The following is a 17,034-nucleotide window of genomic DNA, read 5'->3' as shown; positions in this document are numbered from 1 at the left end:
AGCACTGGAAAAGAACATAACCGGGGGGGGGGGGAGATTTAGAAACTGCAGGGGGGTACAAACATGAAGCATTGCTTCGTTGACATTTGTAAACAAACATCAATTTTAAGATACATGATTAAAAAGACTAATCGAAATTGTGTTTATTATTAATTAGTATTGTTTTTAATTATGCAGAAATATATTGTGTATTGAGTGTTGGGTTTTAAAATTACGACAAATAAATTGTGTTTAATATCAAGTGTATTGTAGTTAATTGTGTTTAATATTAAGTGTATTATAGTTTATACAAGCATATTAATACAAATAATATGTAGGTATATACTTACATTATTTTTTCTCTAATATTTCTTTTGTTTTTTGAATCTATCTTTTTATCAAGTTATTAAGAATTTAAAAAAATAGGAAGTAGATTTAACTCATCACTGATATAGTGAGTAATGGTTATAATGAGAAAATTTGTTGGTCCCTTGATGCTCATTATAACCTAGTTCAGCTGTAATTTATTAAGCTATTTGCCTACTATATGTTAAGGTACATATATAGGAGAATCATACAGATGTCTAAACTGCAGAATCAAGAACACAAAAAAAGATGTACAATATGAAAGGTTCAAGTCCAATACAGCCCTACATGCATTCCAGTGTGGTGACACTTGGGATTTCAACAATACTAGAATCCTTTCTATGCACAGCCAATACAGCAGAAATTCAAAGAAGCCTTCTTCATAAAAATGTTCAGAGCCTCAGCAGTCAATAGAAAACAGGGATTTGAATTCAACTAGCAATATTTCTGCCATCTTTTTGATAAGAAATGAAAACCCAGGAAAAGAAAATAGGCCAGATGTCTGGAGGACTATCCCACATCAGCATGCACACCAATCCTGATGTTCAGAGTATGAGATCAAACGTCACTACAACTTCCACTACAGAAGAACCTTAGATTCAGGATAGAAAACTTGCCACAATTCTATTGGCTATTAGACTTAATCCCTCATCTATAATTTACCTGCTGGCAGCACCTCTTGCTTGTATGCACATCAGGTTTCTGGGAGAATCAGCAAGAGGAGTCTGTCAGCAGGTAAGAATTTAATCTCTTTGTATTTGCCTAAGATTTACCTAATTTAATATCTAGTTTATATTGTAACAGTAATTCAAACTTAATACTTTAGAATTGTGTAATTGCAACATTTGTAATTATAGTATTGTAATATATTCAAATTTTGTAACCCTTTATATATTTTCTATTTCCTCAACAGCATGGTCTGATAATGGGTATTGGTAAGGTGCCTGAAACATCACCTTAATGTATAGTTAATTTCACGTGATATATGAATAATAATCGTATATCATGTGATAATCATATAAAATAAAAATAAATGAATTAAATATAGTAATAATCTTAATGAAATAAGAGTAACAAACCTAGAAAATAGATTATAGAAAAACATTAGCAATATAAGTACAATACAATTACAGGATTTGTTTACACTATTACATGCTCAAATAGAGTATGCTAAAATAATTGCATAAGCTATTATTTTAGCGTGGTTTAAATCTCCTTTAGATTTATGGTTAATTTAATTTATGGTTTTAATTCTCCTTTACAATAGTATAAAAATTTTTTTTTTCCTTTTGAATATTTTAGGATTTTAAGAGGGCTCTTCGACCAGATACTGTTCTTGTTTCTGTGATGGCTGTAAATAATGAAATAGGAGTAAAGCAACCTATAAAAGAAATTGGTGAGTGAATAAAATGTACATGTTTATTAAAGAACTGTATTTAAATTAAACCATAAATAATGATTTATTTGATGTATTGTAGTTATGTTATTTGTTATAAATTGAGTAGCCAATCTGTAGCAGTTGTGCCACAAGTGGCCTGCCTCTCCATTTGTGAAAGTGATAAAAATGGTATAAAAATTATGCAACTGATTTGAAAAATCAGAAATGAAGATAAACACATATAGTTTGATTCTTTTGTGAGTATTTATGCATATGTTTTTTAAATCTGTGGGCTTTAGTATACACACTTACATGTGTGTGTGTGTGTGTGTGTGTGTGTGTGTGTGTGTGTGTGTGTGTGTGTGTGTGTGTGTGTGTACACGAGGAGTTTCCGAAAAGTAAGGTAACACATTTTTTTCTCTTGATGATGTTTAATAATATGCAGTTGAAATTACACACCAAGAAATAAGTGAACGTGCACTACTTCTCCACAAAGTCTCCAGTTTTATTGATGCACTTGTCCCAATGATGGATCAGTTTATCAATACCAGTACTGAAGAAGTCTGTGCCCACACACGGTAACCAACACTGCACCTCCTGATAAACTTCCTCATCCATGGTGAAATGCTTTCCTGAAAAGTGTTTTTTCAGAGGGCCGAACAAATATAAATCTGAAGGCACTAAGTCTGGGCTGTGGGAGAGATGTGACGGAGTTTCCCAATGATTATGGCTTAACCACTCAAGAGTGGTGTAGGCAGTATGTGGAGTTGCATTGTCATGCAACAAAATCATGCCGCTTGTCAGGAGTCCTGGTCATTTGCGTCGAATGTTGGCTTTCAGTTTTTCCAACATTGCACGGTGAAGTTGTGCATTGATTGTTCCTCCTTTCGGCAAGAAATCCACCAACAGAATGCCTTGGCAATCCCAGAACACTGTGGCCATGACTTTACGGACACTGGAAACAGTTTCGATTTTTTTGCGCACGGGAGATGTGGATGTTACCAGGTCATGGAGTCTTGTTTGCTGTCCGGAGTAAAGTGATGAACCCATGTTTCGTCTGCTGTGACTATGCGAGTGAGAAAATCCTCTCCTTTGTTGCTGTATCACAACAGATTCTCCAGATGCATCCCCATGCGTTTTGCTTTGTTCTCCTCTGACAATTGTTGGGACACCCAGCAGCAGCACACCTTTCGAAAGCCAAGGACATTGTGAACAATTTCGTGAACAGTCGATTTACTTACGTTCACTATTTGTGAATTTCACGCAGTTTCATTTGCCTGTTTTCAAGAATGATGCTCTTAATGCGCGAAATGTTGTCTTCTGTCTTGATGCACCAAAATTCATTGCACACAAAATGCACCTGCTCCTCACTTTTTTGCCATACACAGCAACCAGTTCACAGTGAATGTCACTTGGTGAAGACCCCTTTGCTTGCAAAAAGTGAATAACTTCATTAACATCTGTTTTGGACCACACTCTCATGGTAGCTGCCATTTTGCAACTGGAATCTGCTGTGAGGCAACAGTACCTCAACACTGCACTGGCAGTCTTTTTGAACATTATTAACAGGTCTATCTGTCCACCACGTTTCATCTCATTCCCTTTCACTATTATTAAGAAAAAAAAAAAGTGTTACCTTAATTTTCAGAAACCCCTCGTATATGATTTTAATATGTGGACTCTGCAGTGCCTATATATGTACAGGTTTGAAGATAATTTCAATAATGTGTTATTTTTTTATGTACGAGTATAACATAAAGCTAGCATCTACTTAAATATTTCCAGACTTCAGAAATATTCAAGTAATGGCTATCATATGTTGTCTTTGTTTTCATGTAATTGTAGACAGAGTTTATAATAGACGTTGGTAGGAAAATAGTTTTGAAAATAAAGAAAATCCATTCCTGTTAGCTTTATTGTCCAATTTATGCTTACAAAAGACAAAATTGAAAAAAAATTTCTGAGGTTCTGATTGAAAAGTTAACAATTGAATCAGGGAACGTTACCACATCAAAAAAATATAAGTGGATTTTTTATATTTTTTTCGTTATTTTTGTCAATTTTTTTTATTTTTTAAATGTTATCATTGATTTCTGGAAATAATTTCATATTGACAGTCAAATCAAAATAAGAAAAAATTGATATTTAAAAACATTTATGTACTAAACAAATATGCACCCAAAAGAGAGGGCATAAAAACTAACAAAGAGAGAATTACTCTGTTATTGTGTGCAAACAAGGCTGGAAATCATAAGCTGAAGCCATTTTGCATTGGTAAAAGTAAAAGTCCCTGGTGTTTTAAGCATGTAAACATGAATTCTACTTGTGATTTATAAAAATAGCTTCAACTTGGATGACGAGCGATATTTTTGCTTCATGGTTTGAAAATGAGTTTGTACCATTGGTGAGATGTCACTTGCTTTCCCAAAAACTTGAAGAAAAGGTTCTGTTACTATACCCATATGTTCCTAAACTACTTTTAACTCCTCCATCTGATCAGCGGTCTTCAGTGTGGTTTCCACCAGTGATATATTAGATTATGTTACCATCTGTGGACAGATTCAGTGGAAAAGTTTGGGAAAACTGAAGCTCTTGACATTTCTAAGACTGTTTTTTTTAGGTGTGTGTGTGTGTGTGTGTGTGTGTGTGTGTGTGTGTGTGTGTGTGTGTGTGTGTGTGTGTGTGTGTGTGTGTCATACAGGTCTTCTAAACGTTTCTGTCTTGTGGACTGCCGACTGTTTTTTGCAATTGGGTATCCAGTTTTCTCTCTGACCACTCATTGCAGGTGATGGTAGATGGCTCATTATCTTCTAATTTTACTACTAGTGCTAGATTTCCCTAAGGTTCAGTTCTTTCTCACACTCCCTTGCTCTTGTATATTAATGACTTTCCTCCATTGACTGAAAATCCTATCCATAGTTTTGCTGATAGCATGTTGCATTCTGCCTTCCAGTTTGAGAAACCGTGCCCTGCATAAACAACTTCATCTTCTTGAATATACACTACCAATTCCTTAAATGCTGATCCAGGTAATTTTACAATGGGGCAAGATAACTTAGTTAATTTCAGTCCTTCTAAACTCAGTCCTGTCTTATATCTCTCAAAAAGTATTCTTCGCTCCTATGCTTATCTTCAATGATGTTCACATCTTTAGACAAGATTACATATGTTCATTAGGGATTACTCTGACTTGTAATCTCTCTCTCTCTTGGCATTTGCACATCAGAAAATTGTGTATGCATCTAAAAACTGGTTTTCTTTTTCACTCTTGGCATTTCTTCTAAACAGTTACTCACTCTGTACAAATCTCAAATCCTGCCTACCATGAAATGTTATTCCCATATCTGGGGTTGTGCCCCAAACTCTCTCAAGCTTTTAGACTTCATTCAAAAGAGGGCAGTCAGGGTAATTAATAACCTGTTTTGTACAAAGTCTGTTCACACTGTCACAGATGTTCCGTTTATGCCGCGTGCTTTTCTATAGATACTTCCATGGGCACTGTTCTTCTCAGTTGGCATCTATAATTCTCTTCCCCTCCCCCAATGATCAGTCAGCATGGATTTTCTGTCCAACTTTGAAATCTCAAAACCCACTTTTCTTCTTCTTCATTTATCTCTTTACTTTCCATTTTCCAGAACAACCTTCCTTCATATATATTTCCTGTAGGTTGTCAGAAATTCAAGGCCAATGTCAAGGTGTATTTTCTGTCTTCCCATCTGTCAACCAATATGTGGTATCAAGTACTCTAGCTTCTAACACTTTTTGTGTTTGGGGATTTCATTAAAAAAAAAAAAAAAAAATGGTGTGTACTGTTTGTTTCTGTGAACAAAAGCAATACATGAAATGATGTCTTCTGGGATGCAGTAGATTTTGATGAGAAGTACTGAAACAAATATAGTCAGAATTTGTTAACAAGATAATGTATTTGAATATATGATTGGTAATACAAATTAAATAAAAGCTGATGGCTCAACTTATAAATGGTAAGTGCAGAGTTGTAGTTTCAAATATACTGCAGCATCTATCAAAATTCTGCAGACAGCACAAAAAGGTTGTTGACACATGGTATAACTGTGTTAATGCCTTTGGTGGATATTTTGAAATTATTTAAATTCTTAATGTACTCTTACTGTATAACTGTTCTTACTGTATCTTGGTTCACTTTCACCTACTTTATGCCTATAAATTGTCACATTTTTCTTATTTGTTCAAATTTTGTCTGAAAAATGGATAGTAGTCATTGAAATTTCTTTTGTGTATATGTAGGTGAAATATGCCGAGCAAAGAAGGTATTTTTTCATACAGATGCAGCCCAGGCAGTAGGAAAGATACCTGTTGATGTTAACAAAATGAATATTGACCTTATGTCCATAAGTGGGCATAAAATTTATGGACCTAAAGGTAAACCAGAAAACATACATAGAAATGCTGTATTATTCTCAGTCATTGATAATTTGGAATGTACTAAACTATTCTTTTTATTCCTTTTGTTCAGGAAAAAAAAAATATTTTAGTGTCTTGTGATAATTCAATATTAAGATATAATTTAATGCAATTTAGTTCTTTAATTTTTGTGAAATCAGTTAATTAGTATTATAGCACTGCAGTAAAAGAAGTGGCTTTTTCCCAGGGAGCTTGTTTCAAAGCTGTTTAAGATTGCAAGAATTTTCTTCACATTGTTTGCTTACCCGTCTAACAGTTTTTATCTTTATTATCCAAGTGCTGTGTCAGAGATGAACTCAATTAAGCGGTTTCATTCTTTGATTATATTTTTTTGTAAAACTTAAAAGACAGATATCCACTTGAGATTGATACAACATAGAATGAAATATTAGGATCTCATTAAGATACTAAATTATTGCAGTACATAAGGCTTCTCTCTCTCTCTCTCTCTCTCTCTCTCTCTCTCTCTCTCTCTCTCTCTCTCTCTCTCTCATGCAGCTTTGCAGTGGAAGATAGATGTTATTTATTGATAAGAATCACTATGTCATGATTTTCATTAGTAGTGGTCAGTGCTTTTTTGTAAAAAAATAGGTGCCAGTACTCATTCTTTGCTATCAGGAAAAATTGAAAATTAAAAGGCTATGAAAAGGACTCTAAAATTTATATTCCTGATATTAATACTTCAGTAGTAATGTTTTTGGAATAAGAACAACAAATTAAGTATATTAACGCACAGTTTATTAAGCATACATTTATTATTCAAGTATATAAAAAAATAAGTAAAGTAAAATAAGTAATAAGTAAAAATAATTTCTAATAAAGTTTTTGTAGAATATTCCAATTTTTTATTCTGACTATGCTGACTTCTTTTCTTACTGTTTGTGTCTGTTGCTGAATGATGTTTCCGAAGCAGCCACAAATCGATATATTTTGCTGAATTGAAGCATGTCAGAGGTGGGCCTACAATTTTAAGCAATTGTTTTTGTCATTAATGAAGCTCTGGTTGGGCTGATGATCAAATTCATTTGTGAAAATCCTCGTTCTCTTTCACTCGATGAAATTGGTATCATACTCAGAGCATTCATCAAATGCTTCAATTCTTCCAAAACCTTCTTATCAGTTAGGCATTCCCGAAATCAACAAATTGCATCTCTTTCATTTAACTGTAACCTGATTGACAATTTTCTAACTACATTTTCACCAAATGCCACATTTCATGTTTAGAAGGTTTAATACCTTCGTTGTCCTTTCAAGAAATCAATTTATTTTGACAAATCATTTTCTATAGGATAGCACTGAATGTGTTGATTTGTTTCTGGCTGCTCTGTCAAATTCAATTTATATTTAATCCATGTTAACCTTGAGAAACTTCACTTAGCTGAAATGATCATGGTTATTGGAGTTATTAAATGTATTCTTAATATTGTACCTGCTTGAACCTGCAGATAAATGAACCACTAGGTGGCAGTGATCACAGTGTGTTGAAGTGGGATTTACTCAAGGAGGTAACTACCATCAGAGGTAAAGGGAAGGGTTTTTGTTTTCGTAAAGGCGACTATGATGGTCTGAGACAGTATTTAAATTCTATACAGTGGGACCAACTGATGATGTTACCAACAGCAAACTCAAAATGGGAAGCATTCAAGGAACTAATCTTGGAGGCTACCAGGCTTTACATACCAACTAAGAAATATTGTTCAAGGTTTAGGCCTAAATGGTTGTCAGATGAACTAATGAGACATGTGGCAGAGAAGAAAAATGCATGGGATACATATAAATTAATGGGTGACATGGAAGCCTATGATAGATATAAGTTGGTCTGTAACCAAGTCATAAAGGAGATTAGGCAGGCAAAGGCAGACTACGAAAAATCCTTGGCAAAGGATGCAAAGAAAAACAGAAAAGAGTTCTTTACATACTTGAACTCGAGAAGGAAAGGGATGAATCAGATTGGTCCACTGGATATTGATGGTTCAACAGTTGAGGATCCTGCTCAGGTGGCTAACAATCTAAACGAGTATTTTGCATCTACATTCACGCATGAGGAGTTATTCAGGAAGGAGAATGATGTAGGTAAAGTAAACATTGGCAGTGAGCTGGATGATTTTGTAATAACTGAGAGGAAAGTGGAGGAGAGATTGTTGAGGATAAACATAAAAAAGGCACCTGGGGTGGATGGGATCTATCCAGTTATATTAAAGGAGGCAGCAAAGGAAGTATGCAAACCCCTAGCCATAATTATGAGAGCTTCTTTGGACTCAGGGGAGGTACCCATAGACTGGAGATGTGCAAATGTAACCCCAATTCACAAAGGAGGATCAAAGGCTGACACAAGTAATTATAGACCTGTTAGTTTAACTTCTGTTCCAGGTAAATTAATGGAGGCACTGGTTAAAGAAGCACTGCAGGATCATCTAGACAAGAATTCAGTTATAGCTCAGACGCAGCATGGTTTTGTTAAGGGCAGGTCTTGCCTGACCAATTTGATTGGATACTATGATGTAGTCACAAAAGAACTGGATGCAGGGAATAACTTTGATATTATATATTTGGATCTTAGAAAGGCTTTTGATACTGTTGCACATGGAAGACTGCTGCACAAATTGGAGCAGTGTGGCATTGGAGGCAAATTGCTGCTATGGATAAGGGGATGGTTGAGTGGCAGAAGACAGAGAGTGGTAATCAATGGACACTGCTCAACGTGGACTAATGTTATTAGTGGAGTTCCTCAAGGTTCAGTGTTGGGTCCGTTGTTGTTTTCGGTGTTTATGAATGATATTGATGATGGGATATCAAGTTTAATGTCCAAGTTTGCAGATGATACAAAGGTTGGCAGGGTCGTCAAGGACACTACTGACGCTATGCTGCTGCAACAGGATCTGGAAAGGTTGAACAGATGGGCTGAGAGGTGGCAAATGAAGTTTAACATTGACAAATGTAAAGTACTGCATATGGGTAACAGTAACCCCAGAGCAACGTATCAACTCTGCGGTACCACACTGACAGTGGTGGAGAATGAAAAGGACCTGGGGGTAATTGTGCAGGGAGATATGAAGTTCTCTGAGCAGTGCAGACGAGCTGCAAGAGTAGCTCATGGTGTCTTGTCAATGATATACAGGAATTTTTCTAGCAGGGATAAGGAGGTGATTATTCCCTTGTATAAGGCAATGGTTAGGCCACATCTTGAGTACTGTATACAGGTCTGGAGGCCTCATTTCAAGAAGGATGTAGAGCTGCTGGAACGGGTACAGAGAAGGGCAACAAGATTAGTAAATGGAACAAAGGGTTGCTCTTACGAAGAAAGGCTTAAGTTTTGCAAATTACAGAGTCTGGAGACTAGGCACCGGCGAGGTGATCTGATAGAGGTGTATAAGGCCTTGAATGGTTTGAGCATGCTCAATGCCAATGGGATTCTTCATCTTTCTCAGAATAATCACCTCAGAGGGCATAAATTCAAATTGAGGAAGGACGGATGTCGGATAGATGTGCGGAAATTTGCCTTTGGCCAGCGGGTGGTTGGTTGGTGGAACCGACTTCCATCACTTGTTGTTGAAGTTGATAGCCTAAACAAATTTAAAGCTCAACTGGACAGGTATTTCGAACGAACGGAGGGGTGAAATGGGAGAGGGTTTTTTTTTTTTTTTTTTTTGGGCTGATGCTGAATAAGCTTGCTTTCTTGCATCGTATGCCTCTACTAATGCTAATGCTAATGCTAATGCTAATTGTGTACAGATTTAATTATAATTAATTGTTTAAAAACATTTTGTCCTCTCCTCAACTGAGAGGAACTATATTTCAGAAACTTTTTCTGTGACTCAGTAAATGTTATCCATCAATATCAGAAATATGGTAGTCCTGTAAAACCATATATGGATCTCTTCACTCTTTCATGAGATTTGCATTATTCATAATTTTCAAATTAATAATGTTGTTGAAAAATCTACAAATATCAAAGTAATTTTAATATAGTTGAGCTTGTTTTTAGGGACTCTAAAGCCTAGTCAGCACTTCTAAAATTTTGGCTAATTCTTTTTCATTTGCATTAATTTAATTGCTGAATTCATATTTGAATATTTTCCTTTTCTTTATCATAAATTTTGAACTTAACTTATTGAAGTCCTTGTATAGCTCTGTGGCTATATGTAGGATATTTTAAAATTCATTTCAGCAATATTTGCTAAAAGAAGAAACAAGTCTTTTTTAGTCTATTACAGCATCTTGCAGATATATGTTTGTGTTCCACAAATATGTCTATGCAAGATGTAAGTTTTCCTGTTCTCTCATACTATAGTTTTTCTTAATGAAAATTCAAAAGGTATTTTAGATGTTATTTTACTTACATAACTTCTGATTTATTTTATGATCTATAGTGATATTTAGAAATTTCTCTTAAGTCTTATTTAATCCATTGACTTGAAAATGAACTGTCTTTACACTGTCTATTCTGCATTCCGATTTGCTTAGAACAAAAATGCAGGTTTTAAAAATCTCACATGCAGTAGCATCATTTATTTACAGTTATCTGTTTTTTTTAAAGACATTTGAAAATATAATCTGTACACAGAATAAAGTACAAGGGTTGTTAGTTGAAGTACATTTTATATGTGATACTTCTCAGTGAGGAATACGGCGAGGAATACTACAACCTTCTGAAAGTGATAAAGCCCAAGAAACCTATTGATAAAAAGAAATCCAAAGAAGAAAAAATTAATCATGAAACACTTGTCATGATGAACTGAAGATAACAAATGAAGAGCAAGATAAACACTGACAAGGATAAAATTGAGTATGCTGAGTTATGCAAAGCCATTAGAAAAAGACTCAGACAGGATATAAGAAGATTTAACACAAGAAAAGTAGAACAAGCATTAAGGGGAAAAAAAGGACTTACATCAGTAGCCATGAGCAGTAGTACAGAAAGACAAATGATGCTGAAACTGAAGAATAGCGATGGTGTACTTATAAATAAGTATAAGAGAAGGCATAATTCAAATTTATAAATATAATTTATAAATAAGAGAAGGCATAATTCAAATTGCAGAAGACTATTATAGAGAATTATACGAGGAGCTAGGATATGATGCCGGCAGTGGGGAAGATGGATCACAAATTAGTAACACATATGATATACCCAATATCCTTCCTGATGAGGTAGGATATTGGGTATATCATTGGGTCAAATTAAGAATCAGAAATTAAGAATAAAATTAAGAATCAGATAGCCCCAGGGGGCTTTCTGATTCTTTTTCTTCAACACATGTTCTACCTCATCTTGTAATTTTCTTCAACACAATTAAGAATCAGAAAGCCACAGGGGGCTTTCTGATTCTTAATTGTGTTGAAGATGAAGTTACTGTACAGTTGTTAAAATTGGGAGGAAGCGACTTCACAAAGTGCATTAGAAAAGGCATGACACTTAAGGAGCTGAATAATGCAATATTAGTTTTGCTGCATAAGAAAGGAGAAAAATCAGAATTTGAAAATTATAGACCAATTAGCTTGTTATCCCACATCTACAAGTTGTTCACAAGGGCCATTACTAACAGATTGGAAAGAATACTTGATGAGAATCAACCGAAAGAGCAAGCTGGTTTTAGGAGAGGATTCTCAACTATAGATCATCTTCATGTAATATCACAGCTAATGAAGAAAGTAAATGAATATAAAACACCATTATGCCTGGCATTTGTGGATTATGAAAAGGCATTTGACTCCATACAGCATAAGGCAATGTTTTGGGCACTGGAAAGATGAGACATAGATACCCCATATATTATGATTTTGAAGAAAATGTATGAGAACGCTTCCTCCTTTATTAGACTAGACAAAGACAGTAGCAAATTTAAAATTGAGAATGAAGTTCAACAAGGTGACATGATATCTCTGAAGTTGTTTACTGCTGCCCTTGAGGACGCTTTCAGAAGAATAGATTGGTCACAGAAAGCAGTCAATGTGAATGGAGAGTACCTAAACCATTTACGATTTGCAGATGACATTGTGATCATAAGCCATGATCCCAAAGAATTAGAAGAAAATCTTAATCAGTTATGCAGAGTTAGTAATGATTTCGGACTAAAGATTAATATGGCTAAAACAAAAGTAATGATGAACAAGTATGCCACAGAAAGGGATATAATCATTGAAGGAGCAGAAATTGAAAGGGTGGATTCATATACTTATCTGGGACGAGTCACCAGCTGTAATAATGATAAATTGCTGGAAGTCAAGAGGAGAATAAATTTTGGATGGATAGCATTCAGGAAATATAGTCACATACTGAGTAGCAATATCCCAATTTGTTTGAAACGTAAAATAATGAACCAATGTATACTTCCCACCATGCTGTATGGGGCGCCTCCATAGCCAGGTGGGCAGTAGCTGCAGTGCGTAGCGCACACTTCTTGATTAGACCGGGGTTCGAGCCCGTGACCACCAAATACGGAGGATGCGGAAAGGTCAGGGAATGACCACCGCATATTCCCGGAGCAATATAGCCTTAGTTGCTAATGCTCCTAAAAACCAAATAACAATAACAATGATGTATGGAAGTGAGACTTGGGCACTCACCAAAAGAATGGAAGAGAAGTGAGAACTATACAGCAAAGAATGGAGCGAATTATATTAGGAATCAGACTGTTAGATCTGATTCCTAATATTAGATCTGAAGAAGAAAAACACATGGATTAGGCAGTAAACACAAATAAAGGACATTGTTATCAAAACTAAAGAACCGAAATGGTCTTGGGTAGGACACACAGCTCGAAGACATGATGACAGATGGACTAAGAAAATAGCAGAATGGTACCCAAGAGGAGCTAGAAGAAAACTTGGAAGACAATGACGGAGATGAAGAGATGAAATTCACAAGTTCACGGGTTGTAAATGGATGGCCATTGCACAAAACAGAAGAAACTGGAAAGATGCTGGAGAGGCCTTCACCCTGTAGTGGATTGAAAATGGCTGATGATGATGACTTCTCAGTGGGTTTTGAGGGTGGTGGATGGACAAGCATACACTTTGGCATGTGCTCATACATCACATTGATATAACAAGACCTGCTTCAATTTCATCTGCTCTTCGTTGTTTGTATGGAATTTTTTTTAATGACATTTCAAATAAAAAATGCAGAATGCATCCTAGACAGGTGAGAAAATGTTGACCTCCCATTTCTACAGGAAAAGTCATGCATTGTGATAATATGCAATCATCAACATCATCATCAATCCACTGCGGGATGAAGGCCTCTCCAGCAACTGTCAAACAGTTCCTTCTGTTTTATGTAGTGGCCATGTATTTACTACCCACGAACTCATGAATTTCATCTTTTGATCTCCATTGTTGTCTTCCAGGTTTTCTTTTAACTCCTCTTGGGTAGGTACCATTCTGTTATTTTCTTAATCCATCTGTCATTGTATCCTGCCCAAGTCCATTTCATTTCTTTAGTTTTGATAAGAATGTCCTTTATTTGTGTTTGTTGCCTAAGCCATGTGTTTCTCTTTTTTATTTTACAGTCTGATTCCTAATATAATTCGTTCCATTCTTCGTTGTAGTAACACTCATTATACAACTGGAATAAATAATAATCAGAATAGAGCAGCAAAATCCAGAACAAATTTAGTCTGCCTCCTGATTGATAAGGCTCTCATGATAAACTCCTTGTATCATGCCTGAACAAAATTCCAGAAACTTTCAAGCTTTGCCCTGACTCATGGCTTTTTCTCAATATTGCCTCTTATCTAATTGCTTATACAGTCGATCCCGGTTATTTGGGACACATCGGGACTACTGCATTTTGACCCGATTAAGCAGCTGCCCCAGTTATCCGAAGTTTCACGTAAATAGTTAAAAATACAATGGACCCCTGCTTTACAATTGGTTCACTGTACAATCAAATCACATTATAATGGAGTCACCATAGTAAAGTACAATGTGTAGTAAGCGCCGGTCATTGTGATCACGTTTGTGAATTGAATTTTAATTTTATTAAACAGCGATTCTAATTAGCGAAAATGGGAGGAATATTATTTACAGGCTATAAAAGTAAAGGTATATTAAGCACAAATTTATCTTTATTACCTTACCAATTAAAAAATTAAATGATACGTGATATTTGGAATAATTAATACGTACTGTAATATGTACATATTAACTAGTTGACATTTCTGGATATCATCATTCTTCTCTTTCTTGGTGATAACCTTCTACTTCTGACTCTTGTTCTCTCTCTCTCTCTCTCTCTCTCTCTCACTCTCTCTCTCTCTCTCTCTCTCTCTCTCTCTCTCTCTCTCTCTCTCTCAGGGTAATTCCGAAATTTTTTTTGGCTGGTGCAGCATAAGCCTCAGGCTTCATTGCACCATGTGGCTAATAATAATAATAATTTCTGTTCACTGACATTTGTGGGTGGGGGTTAAAATTTAAAACAGTAAAAAGATAAGTAATCAATAACAAAGAACACGGCACACGCAAATTGCAAGAAACATGATACATGCAAGTGAGAACGGAGTAACAAGTTACGAAGCTTTAAAAATAGGAATGAAGAGAAGATCTGAAAATTAATTTTTTTTTATATGATTGAAGATTTCGTGGAAGTATAAACCCATTTCACCATAATAACCCACAGAATTCTAGCTATTGGTATTATTGCAGATTCAATAATATCGAGTGTACTATCTATTTTGATAGATTGCACTAACAGAAAAGCCCAACAAACAGGTGACTGCTAATTGTTTTTATTGTTTTATGGTTGTGACCTCCAGAAATCCAAACGAACCACCTGGTATAGTCGGGGACAATCGTAGGGTAATCTCCAGTGCTGCGGTCTCCTGTCCCGATTAAACGGCATGTTGTCCCAATTAAGCGAAGTAAACCCTGGCTATTTTATCGATTGGGTTCTGTTTTTTAAGATTTGCCCCAAATAAACGGCTGCCCCGATTAACCAGTGGCCCAAATAATTGGAATCCACTGTACTTAATATCATTAGTACCAACATGTACAGCTGTATCACATTTTGTCTCTAAAAGTGCTAATTGTTCTATAACATCATTAACTTTTGCCCCAATGGACATTCTGTAATACTCTTCCACTTTGATTTTATTTAACAATACCTGGAACCAGCATCTTCCATTTTGGAGATCACACTGTTCAGCCTGATTCATGATATGTGTATGTATAGATATGTTGATATCTAAATATCAACAAATGATAACTAAACCATTGTAGATAATATAGTAATGGCATTATTACAGTATCCCGTTACTTTGTACACTTTGCTTTGCTGATCGAGTCTGGGGCATGACTTACATTTAAATACAATTCAATTAATTAACAATGAAAATTAATAAGGTTAATAAATTTAATTGATTAATTGACTTGAGTATACAATAATATACTAAACTAATGCAGTGGTATGCATTATGCTATACCGTAATGATCACAATGTTAAATTAATTATATCCTTAACTAAATACAAAAGATATATGCCCAAAAAGTGATTAAAACCTTCAAACTACTTACTTATTACAATTAAAGCCTTTTGTGCTACTGGTTCCGTGCTGTGATATTTGTGCCAAAGCACTTAAACAATAACGATATAAGTATCAAGTCATAACTTACAAAATCCTAGCTAAATTTAAAAAATAAGCTAATGAACGCTATTAAGCCTTTTAATCTATTTGTAAAACACAAATTAATATGTTAATTAATCAAAAATATGATAAAATTTCTAAGAAAACTTATCCGTTTGCAGGAGCTCAAGAAGTCTACGTCCTCACACCTATAGTATTAATAAAAAAATAAATAAATTTTCTGTTTATACTCCGGCACGACAACCAAGTCAGTAGAGTTTACAATAAATCGTCAATACAAATATTTATCGTATTTAGTAGTCACGGGCTTGAACCATGGTCAACTCAAGGAACGTGTGCTATGCACTCTCGCTCCTGACCACTGGGCTACATCAGGCCTAATGGTATCAAGGGAATTCTGTGTTGTCAAAGAAATTTATATTGATATTATTTGCAGTTGAGAAGAGTCTGTTCAGGGCCAACGCGAGCAAGTGTGCAGGTTGTGCACTGCACAAAGGTGCCAGTTAAAGAGGGGTGCCAAATTGGGTTTTAAATAATAAATAATAATAAAATATAAATATATAAAAAAATATAAGTATATAAAATGTAAATGTATGAAATATCTGAAATAGTTATTATGTCATAAATATGTAAAGGAGGCGTTTTTGATTGAGTTCAAAGGTATGCGCATGAAGTGTTAGCCGAACACGAAAACTGTAGCATGAGATCAAAAACAGCTCTTTACACACAAGAAAAAATTTGTATCACATACAAATTTTTTCTACGATCACAATAATTGATAATAAATTATAATTATATGCGTAATTGATACGACTAATAAGAGGTGGCAATTGATAGTATTTTTTGGTAACTGTGCAGGTATCATAAAAATGCAAACATGTCAAACGAATTATTGGATTCAATAATTCTTACAAATAAATCTTGTACTAAACTTTTTGTATTAACCAAAAATAATAAAAAAACTTCAAATCAATACAAATTGATCAGTTATATTGTTGATATTTCATATAATTTGACATTTGTGGCAGCCATATTGATTTATTTCACACACACCAGTGGGTGAAATACTTTTTAGGCACTGTAATCAAAAACTGATATTTTACGCACTAAAATGTGTGACAAAAATGAGTACTTTATGTGCAGTCGTAGGAAAAATGTTATAAATAATAATAAAAATATTTTTTAATAATACATTAAATTAAACAATTATGTTAATATACATTATTTATGCAATTTTATAGAATATTTACTAATTATTGGGCACAGATTTGTAGAAAAAGAATT

General features: G+C 34.8%; 1 protein-coding gene across 1 annotated transcript in view; it reads left to right on the top strand.

Annotated features, from left to right (window-relative positions):
• LOC150079102 (cysteine desulfurase-like) overlaps positions 1–17,034 on the top strand; it is a 225,576-nt gene that overhangs the window by 133,393 nt on the left and 75,149 nt on the right. Inside the window, exons 7-8 of the mRNA XM_090383894.1 lie at positions 1,648–1,741; positions 5,990–6,124. Coding sequence (XP_090240020.1) covers positions 1,648–1,741; positions 5,990–6,124 — 229 coding nt within the window. The remainder of the gene's footprint in view (positions 1–1,647; positions 1,742–5,989; positions 6,125–17,034) is intronic.

The sequence above is a fragment of the Mastigoproctus giganteus genome, chromosome 10 (assembly GCF_048544385.1).
Source record: "Mastigoproctus giganteus isolate SK-2022 chromosome 10, ASM4854438v1, whole genome shotgun sequence".
NCBI classification, from domain to species: domain Eukaryota; kingdom Metazoa; phylum Arthropoda; class Arachnida; order Uropygi; family Thelyphonidae; genus Mastigoproctus; species Mastigoproctus giganteus.
The sequence above is the reverse complement of the archived record's forward strand: the minus strand, read 5'-3'. Positions and strand labels throughout refer to the sequence as shown.